Raw genomic sequence first — 9,560 nt, 5'->3', positions numbered from 1 at the left:
TCAACCCAGTCAAACTTGAGTTATAATTTTTTTTTTAATAAAAAATATTTGTTGCTTCTAGACATTATTTTCTATGTAAAAAAAATAATAATCCAAGCAGCAGCGAACTGCTTGCATAGATTCTACTTAAAGCTAAAAGTTTTAGAAGATCTTAATTATGTCATCTATGTTTAAACTAAGTTGTGACTTGAAAATAAATTATTTATTACAGTCTGCTCTAAGATTTTGAATCTCCATAAATATTATGAACTTGACTTCTAGAATAAAAAAAAGAAAAGAAAGCGTCCAAACTTTTTATGCAAATCCATCATCAGTAAATTAACCATAGCTTTGACCTGATGATTTTTACCTAGCTGTACGTACAAGTTCACCATTAATTTTCTTCGTTCCTCAAATTAGAGCCATTTATATTCAATTTGGTTACAATAAGATTAAGAACTATGATTTAGATGAGAAAAATTTAAAATAAGATCGAGAGAGAGGGTGGGTTGGTGCTGTTCCAGTGCTGAATGATATGGAAGCGGTGACAGTAGGTCACATGGATAGGTACAGAAGAGGATGCCGATTTAGATACTTTCTCTTGTCAGATGAAAATATACAGACGTCCCCATCAGAAATCAGAGCTACCCAATAGATTATTTATCTAGTCCCTTTAGTTTTAAAAATCTCAATATAGATCCTCTCTCTCTCTCTCTCTCTCTCTATATATATATATATATATATATATATATATATATTTTTTTTTTTTTGATAATCTGGGTTGTTCGAGTCAACTTACACGCACCACAACTCATCTCCGGATCCACTGAAACCCTGCAAGCCCAGTAAACAAATAAGTACTGTGAGGGTGACATGCGTACACACTAAGGTTCGAACCTATAATGCAGATGTAAGGAATTCGATCCCTACTAGTACCGCTATGCCATGAAACTTGGATGCCCTATCTCTATATTCTTACTTCTATTTATAATTAACCTAGTTTCTCTGTTAAATATTTGTTAATAAAGTGCTCCGTAGTCACCAATTTTATTTTTTTTAATATCCTTTTGACTATATGTTAATTGAAAGGAATGTATGAGTTCTTTGGTATTTTCAAGAAAGAACCACCGTTGATTCTGAAGAATGTGGTTGAAGACAGTCAATTATTATTTTACTTGATGAAAGCAAAACACCAGCAGCAATTAAAAAGTAAAAAAAAAAAAAAAAACAGAGAGACGCAAGCAGAGAATCCAATTTTATTTCATGACCCATGCTTACATGCCAGAGCTGGAAACCACTCACTAGCACATGCCACATGTACCTTAACTAACATATGTTTTTTCTTTTTTCTACTATGATCCAACTTAACAAATTGAAAATATATGAAAAATTTAAGGGAAAATTAAAAAAAGTATTGGAAGGAAAATTTATCATTCAGAACTATCAAATTCCCCATACTGATTTTAAGACCAAACTGATATTGAAGCAAACTTGTTCCACATCTATGTACCAATCTACAAGCAAAAGATGATCGACTTAAATTGGTGGGAAAAAATTCCTACTTTTGTTCTTGGTCTCAATTAGCCATAACCAAAGCCATAAGATATGGGTGTAAGCTAATTGTTGGAGAACTGAGCTTGGTTCAATGAAAATGTAGCATGCTGTTGCTCAGGCCATGGCCAAAATCCTTGCTGCTCCTCTATGCCATTGAACATGCTGCAGAAGTTTTCATCTTGATGAATCAACTGATCAACCTTCAAACATTGAAGGTCTGATCTTGATGAACCTTGGAGAAGTTGAGTGATGGTTGCAGGCCTGATGGGTGCGGAGAAGAGATGTTTAGTGGTTAGTTGGGATGATACGGGACTTGATGCTACTGGATTTCTTGAGATATCTAAGTTGACATCACAACTGTTCTCACTTCCATTGCTCCAAGAACCCTCAGTTTCTTTCTTGAGGTTAACTTCATTTGATTCTCTACTTTTTAGAGACAGTAGCTGCAGCATGGAAACAGTCAAGACTTGAGAAGATGCACATGGAGATATGGAACCATTAAAAATACAGCTTGATGCATTGTCCATGAGAACATGAAAATACTAATTTGATTCAATTTACATAAACCAATATGGCTATCAACTGGAAAGCTAGTAGTATAATTGAAATTAGCTTTAACTTTTGCCAAGTGCTTCATATATATACTACTGGCACCTAAAAAGCTATCCATCATGACCTAATCTAGTGCTAAAGTAAGGGAATGCTATGACTTTTCTGAAAGTCATTATTATTTTTTTATAACAAAAAAATAGAATAATGGAATTGCCGAGGTAACATGATCAATCAATTCCTAGAAATGTAAACTCATATCTCTCAGAACATGAACATAAATGCGTTGTCAGTGGCTAGCTGGTGTGCCACTCTCAAACTCCTATCAACTAGAGAATGGATCGATGTACAAAAACTCCATGAAAAGAGAGCAGTTAAGAAAGATTACTTTTGTGCAATATCACGAAAATCTTAGCTGGGGAAAAAATTAATAAAAATCCTCAGATCAAATAGGTATCGTAAGAAATAATTTTCCTTAATTTCCCAATATAAACCAGATGGGTAGGAAAATTCTATGTCACCTAGCTAAGCAAGCAGAACTAACACAGATACGATGTAATTAATTTGATCAGTACTTTGTTTTTGTAGACTAGAAATGATTACCTCTGCATGAAGTTTCTTGTTCTGGGCTTGAAGGGCATCATTATCAGCCTTAAGTGCATCAAACTGTTTCTTTAAGACCTCATAGTCTTTCTCTAACTGCTTAGTCTTCCATCTAGCCCTCCTGTTTTGAAACCAAATAGCTATCTGCCTTGGCTGCAAACCCAAAGCCTTGGCCAGCTGCATTTTCCTCTCAGGTTCAAGCTTGTTTCCTAACTCAAAGCTCTTCTCAAGTGCCTTAACTTGCTCCAAGTTGAGCCTCTTCTTTTTCTCCCCTATCTGTGACCCATCATCAGACAAGTCATCTTCTCCATGCCCTACTTCTTCACATTTTTCCATTCCAGAAAACGACATCGATCTCTTCATCAAGAACTGCCCTCCACTTCCTGCACCAATATCACAACACAAATTAAAAACATCAAACTCATATCATACATGGTAAAGAGTAGAACTCCATATTATTTTTCCACAATCAAATATGCATAAATAATTACTAATATAGATAGAGAATTTAAAGCAGAAAGAGAGAGAGAGAGAGAGAGACCGGGAAAAAGCTGAGGAGGGCAGGAGGGAAGAGAGTTGAGAGAAGAAGGAGAGGGATGGTGGTCATTGTCTTCATGGGAATGGAACATAAAACCATGATGTGGAGGAAATGCCATATGATGTTGATGATCACTCAGCGCAAAAGATCTTTCATTCATTATACATATATATAAATTTATAGATGCAACTTCATTCGTTACCGTGAATTTTTCGATGCAAGAATTTAAGGGGCTAGTGATGTGGATTATGCGATCTGACTGATCTTCATGAGTAATTCAAGGTGTGACAGGTTATAGCTGGGAAGAGGACATGGGGATGGTGATGGGTTCAGAGACTGAAGGACAGCGATTTTTAGGTCAAGAGAGAGAGAGATAGAATGAGAGGCGTATATCGTGTAATATATCACAGATGCGAGAGCTTTCATGGACCCATCCTCGGATATGGGTCACTCTCTGTCTCTCGCACATACAGAAGCACATGTTTAGTATACAAATTGTATTATTATATAATCAACTAATCATTTGAACTTTTATATTCCCAATAAACGTTGTCATTGCTTGGTTAAACCTTTGCTACCTTGCTGGTGATCCTTCTGCTATTAAAAAAGTAAATAATATCTCATACTGACATTAGAGATCAAAACTGATATTGCTACTAGTTTTTCCTTTTTTTATCATCTAGAAACCTTCTCCAGTAAAATATGTATGGTAATGTTGAGCTTTCGGGTGACTTTTAAAGCTTATCCATGTCTCTCCTTCGTAACTACTGGAGTTTATTTAACACTTATTGTTTTTATCACTCCAAGTGAATCTAGCTGACATCTAGATTCAATGATAAAATTCAAAGAAATTAAGCTAGAGCTGGCTAGGTACCTCAAATTAAATTTAAATTATCTACAACCCATATCGATGACACACAATTCGTGGGTTGATTTTTTAAAAAATTATTAATTATTTACTTTTTTTTAACTCCAAGATCATGCCATATAATTATTGCAATATTTTCTTTCTTATGGATAATGTAGTTCCGATGTGAATGCTTTCTTTTCTATACCAGACCTAAAAGCTGATTAAGTGGGGGTTGGTAGCTTTTGTAGTATTTGCGGTTGAATTTTTAAAACATAGATTTAAAAAAATCTATAAATTATAGTTTCTTTAAAAATAAAATTTCAAGAGAGAATTTTCAGTGAGATCCATGTAAAATTATATTATGCATTATATAATTAATTAATAAAATATTTTTAAATCTGTGATTGAGATAAAACATATATTACACCGTATCGCCCTATAAAAATAAACAAATCAAGCATAAATCTCATACGCCAACTTAACATGGAATCACTTAGTTATGTATTGATAAGGTTAAACAGGAATTTTTTTTTTTTTTTTTGCTGATTCTTAGATTGTCGATGGATTAAATCGTTTTCACACAAGCCAGGCCATGTGTGACGAGGAAACTTGGCAACATGAAAGTCTAGAATCCATGGAGAGAAATAATAGACAAGTAATTTGTATGCCTTAAAGTCATTCAATAAATATTGAATATGCATATATCCATGTTGTTGGACCTAGCACTATAAGTTAATTTATTACTGCTGAGTCTGGCATAAAACCTATTAATATATATTTTATTTGTAGCACTTTGCATTTTCAAGAAATCAATTTAAAGATTTAAGCAAAGTAAGGCGAGGTAGGAAATGCATTGCCTCCGCGAATATTGTTGGCATATGGCTAGCAATAGGAAAGCTTAAAATGCATGTTTGTTGCTGTCTAAAATTTATTTTTAATGATCAAGATTCAATCTGGCTTTACAATATCTCCATTCACTTGAGACAGTTCATCCGCTTGCTATAGAAAATTATTGAAAAACAGAAAGAAACAAAGAAAACAAACTACTGCGAGCAAAATAAAAATGGAGGGTTTGATAACTCTAAAAGATATAGTTTAATTGGTTAAGTTCTGGATTTGTTTTTCAGAAATCACTAGTTTGAGTTTCATAAACTTCAAGACCACTGGAGATTTGTATAGTCGTTAACTTAATTCAAAGCCTCGAGGAATTAATCGAGGGACACGTAAATTAACCTTAACATCTATAATTATATATAAAAAAATGGATGGATTGACACATTCACTTCTATAGAATAAATAATTGGTGCTAAATGAAAGGAAAATTAATTACTGGAGGAGTCAAACCCGAATGTAAAAAAAAAATGGGACAAGTGCTATTACATGCATAAAAGCTGATGCTTGATACTGCTCATTACCTGCAAACAGCTTTTCTAATTAAAACCTAATTTAAGGGAGCATCTTCACGTTTTGGCGCCCACTCCATCGGAGACCTCTCTCATCACCACCTCTACAAGGGGCACCTGATGGGGACCTAAGAGGAAAACGTATGGGTCTTCAAGAAGTCGTGTGTCATTTAACCATCTACGGAGAAATAATTTCTTGCTTTCACTTTTCTGGTGTTAAGTGTCTCTAAGGGAATTTTAGAACCCCACCACTCTACATATTTTTTCATATTTTTGTTGCGGAGCAGATAGTGGGGGTCGGTTTTTGAGGGCGTGGGTCCTACAAACTACTGCCATTTCCTGGCCTACAACAAGCTGCTCACATGCTTTTATTGGAAGTTTAGGGGTACACACCTTTGGAATAGGGTGGATCCATGTTATTCCTTGTTGCTCACCTCAGTATTCATTAAAGAAGAAGGCTATTCTGAATCTTCTCCACATGCCCTCCTGTTCCCATGTGCCCTGCTTCTCCCCTCTCTCTCTCTGATAGGATTCTTCAACCAGAAAATGTTCTTTTATGTCATGTTGTTCTCCTTCTATTCTTCGCTTGTAGGGTTTTTTAATCTTAGTGCGAAGAAATTTTCATATTCACTTATCAACCCTTCTAATCTGGGACCAGCTATACGAAAGTCCTGATAAATAAAGGGTTTTTTATATCATGTTGGGTTGTTGGGACTAAAGTGTTCGAGGTGGCCTAGGCAAAGGGATTAACATGTTTTCGATAGTATATCCATTTTACTTCATTATTTCCATGGCAAATTATGTATTCTCCATTGAATTATAAGTGAAACATCCGTTAAAGATCTACTTCATCTTGGTAACTAATTGATTGCTTAAGCTGTTTTGTTCTTCTTTCTTGGATCGAAGAATACCTTGGCTTTCTTTCTTTCTTTCTTTTTCTACTACATTAACTTTAAATTGTAAAATTTGCATCATTATATTTGTTTCATACACTTGAAGAATATTGCATATCATTGATAAAATGCTTCGATTCAGTTCAAAATAACTTTACTGATAGATCACAGACGGAAACATGTCGTCAGAAAACATATCATTGACGATTTATATTTTGTCAGTAAATCCATCAGTAATATAGTCATCAATGGATTTACAGACAGAAATAGCATGCCAAACAAAAAAAAAATTATCGGCATTAATTTCATCGATAAATTCATCGGTGATTATGGCATATTACCAGCAGAATAAACCGTTGGTAAGTTCATTGGTGATCATATGTATATTACCGACATAATTAAACCGTCGGAGAATTATATCTAACAGTGGCAAGTTCTGTAAATTTTTTCCAACTCTCTAAAACTTTCTGAGGGACTTAGTCTGTCAGTAATTCCATCTTTAATTGTTAATGGCAAAGTCCTATAATTGTTTTTCAACTCTTTAGAACTCTCCAAGAGACTTAGTCCGTCGGTCGTTAAAACTTCATCAGTAATTTTGTTAGTATTGTATTTTATATTTTAAAAAATTAAAATAAACAATAAAAATGAAAAAATGAAAAAATTCTAAATTTTTATTATTAATTTTAAAAATATTATTGAATACAATTTATCTAGTGGACAGAAGCTGGAGGAGAAGGCAAAGGCTAATCTTCACTAAAACCAGAAGGGTGATGAGGTTGACCGTATATAATAATGAGGGTTGCTAACAGCTGCTTGAAAACATTCATTTTATCTTTCTAGTTGGCCATCTTAAACCTAAGTTGGGTCGTCTTAACACTAGGCTGGGCCTTCTAAGCTTAAACTCGTTCTCGTATAATCACCAAGATGGTTGGAGATTGATGGATTAATCTCGATTATGAGGAACCAATGGTAGATACACTACGGCTTGTCCGCATATCCTTGGTCATAGTATTGGAGATACTGTAAACCTTATTTTTATCTGGTTCACCGCACAATCTAGCCTCTTACTACAATTCCAGATCGAGTTCTGGATGAGTTGAAAGATCGTCCTTGTATCTCTCATATAATCGAGTGTTATATATTTTCTAAGAAAACAAACAAGTTAGCAAATAAAAATAATAACTTAAAAAAATTTGTTGAAATCCAACATGGCACTAACTTTTGAACTCGATTATCCACGAGTTGCTGCACTCCTTTCCAACGATCCTCATTTCACATATGAGTTTTAACAAAAAGATCCATTGATCTTAGATCGCATCTAAGCATTGTAATCTATAAAAGGAAGCTACTGTTAGTTAAAAAAATGTATATAATACAACAATTTTTTTTTAAAAAAAATATCATATAAAACAAAATTTCACCATCTGCTTTGCATGCAAAATAAATAGAATAGATCCACTGATGTATGTAGTAATGAAACCATGAATCTCCTTAGTTTGGTTCATTGCACTAGATTGCGACCACCACAAGAGACGCTTAGAAGTCACGTGTTAGATATAAACGTCCTAGATACCTTTTGAGAGGTGTAAAGGTCTGAAACACCTCCACACAACCATGTCTTTTTGGCCTAGAAGACTTTTTTCTTTTGCATAATATTTTATTTTTTATGGGCCTCGTAGCAGAAATCACTAAACCTGATAGAAAAAAAAAATTATGTTATTATGGAAAATAAAATTTTAACATTTAAAAAAAAGAGTTCACATTTTGAATGCAATCTTTTATAATGGAGATGTGATTTTCCCACACTCTTCTAGCAATAGTGTTGTCAGCACCCTTTTAGTAAAGAAATTTCTTACACATCAATTTCATAAATCAACTAGTTTATTAAAATGAAAAAACCAACCGAATTAAATATTAAAAAAAAATATTTATGTATATACTAACCTTTAACTTTCTGAACCAAACATCAATCATAGGTTTCCATTTAGGATTTTTGAAAATTGGACTCCACTTAAACAAAGGCATTTCCATCGATGATTTTAGCACTAATGTTATCGTGCGAACAACCTCCACATTTGTAAACCTGAAATTTTATTTGTTCATTGAAATTAATTATTCAAGAATTATCCATTGTTGTTTATTTTTTTATCATGCATGAAAGTAAAATAAACTTACATGTTGTGGTCGGGCTTCCACTAAACAATATATTTCCCACTTATACATCTTACTCAGAAGGAACACCCCTTCTAGGAGTCGACTTCGCACTCGATGAGCCTGCATTGAGAGGGGATACTTGTGCCTAAGGTGTCTAATCATGATCATCAGAAGTGCTATTAGAAGAACCAACAACACTCAAATCCGTGTTACTCTTTAATGACCTTCTTTAAGTGTAAAAAAGGTAATAACATTATCATTATATCTTATTTTTAGAAAATTTCAGTAGCACCTCCCCTATATGGTATATTACCCAAAATTCTATTAATTATAAATACACATCAATAAATAAAGAAACAAATCAGTTGATTTTATTTATGACTAATATTTAATTTAAAAGCATTCCAAAAATTCAATTAACATCATAACATCGTAAAATATTTTACAATTATTGCACATTATTTCTATTCATTGAGACATAAAAGGAATTTAGGGCTTATGCATAAAGCCACATCCTTCAATTCTAATTAAAGATTTTTAATTCTGAAACTAAAAGGTTGATTTTAATTGTTCCATGATGCCTAAACATGTACTAGTGTGTGTACTATGAAATTGGGATATGGGATTTAAACCCGATCGAGCACTTTAACTACGAGTACCTTAGCCTTGAATGCATAATTATTGGACTAATGCCTCATGGCAACTTAAACATGCATATTGTACATTAATTACCTACTATACATGAAATATGATTAATGCTAATTTATATGATTAACACTAGTTGCTAATCCAATTCCAAATAAGGTTGGTTTTGGATCTCCTTAAGAACAAATATTTTATGACTTTCATAGAGATTTTATCTTTATTAAAAGTTAGAATGAAACTAATGATTTTACATGATAAACTAATTAGAATGACATTATAGAATTTAATGTTTTTAGAAAAAATGGATATCAATTGAACTGAAAATTAAATGAGTTAAAAAATAGAACATATTTTAGAAAACAATTTTTTTAGTTTTATTCAAGAATTTAATG

The 9,560-nt window shown here is 33.2% G+C and overlaps 1 protein-coding gene across 2 annotated transcripts; it reads right to left on the bottom strand.

Moving 5' to 3' along the window:
• Positions 1–1,213: 1,213 nt before the first annotated feature.
• On the bottom strand, positions 1,214–3,634 carry LOC7495966 (homeobox-leucine zipper protein ATHB-13). 2 transcript variants are annotated; one of them, XM_024588794.2, is made up of 3 exons: positions 3,426–3,634; positions 2,686–3,068; positions 1,214–1,976 (listed from the first exon to the last, which is right to left on the bottom strand). In XM_024588794.2, the coding sequence occupies exons 2-3, from the start codon at positions 3,046–3,048 to the stop codon at positions 1,596–1,598; spliced, it is 744 nt and encodes a 247-aa protein (XP_024444562.1). In that variant the 5' UTR covers positions 3,049–3,068; positions 3,426–3,634; the 3' UTR covers positions 1,214–1,595. The 2 variants fall into 2 exon arrangements, with proteins under 2 accessions (XP_024444562.1, XP_052304222.1); XM_052448262.1 differs by having other exon boundaries at positions 3,227–3,633.
• Positions 3,635–9,560: the final 5,926 nt, after the last annotated feature.

This window comes from Populus trichocarpa, chromosome 17, assembly GCF_000002775.5.
Source record: "Populus trichocarpa isolate Nisqually-1 chromosome 17, P.trichocarpa_v4.1, whole genome shotgun sequence".
Taxonomy (NCBI): Eukaryota; Viridiplantae; Streptophyta; class Magnoliopsida; order Malpighiales; family Salicaceae; genus Populus; species Populus trichocarpa.
The sequence above is the reverse complement of the archived record's forward strand: the minus strand, read 5'-3'. Positions and strand labels throughout refer to the sequence as shown.

What these genes read in the sequence shown, in the direction of transcription:
- LOC7495966 (XM_052448262.1), bottom strand. Translation starts at nt 3,383, where the DNA reads ATGAATGAAAGATCTTTTGCGCTGAGTGATCATCAACATCATATGGCA. An exon ending in CCCTCCTCAGCTTTTTCCCG is followed by an intron (nt 3,069 to 3,226) that starts GTCTCTCTCTCT and finishes ATATTGGTGCAG; the next exon opens with GAAGTGGAGGGCAGTTCTTG. An exon ending in ACAAGAAACTTCATGCAGAG is followed by an intron (nt 1,977 to 2,685) that starts GTAATCATTTCT and finishes TCCATGCTGCAG; the next exon opens with CTACTGTCTCTAAAAAGTAG.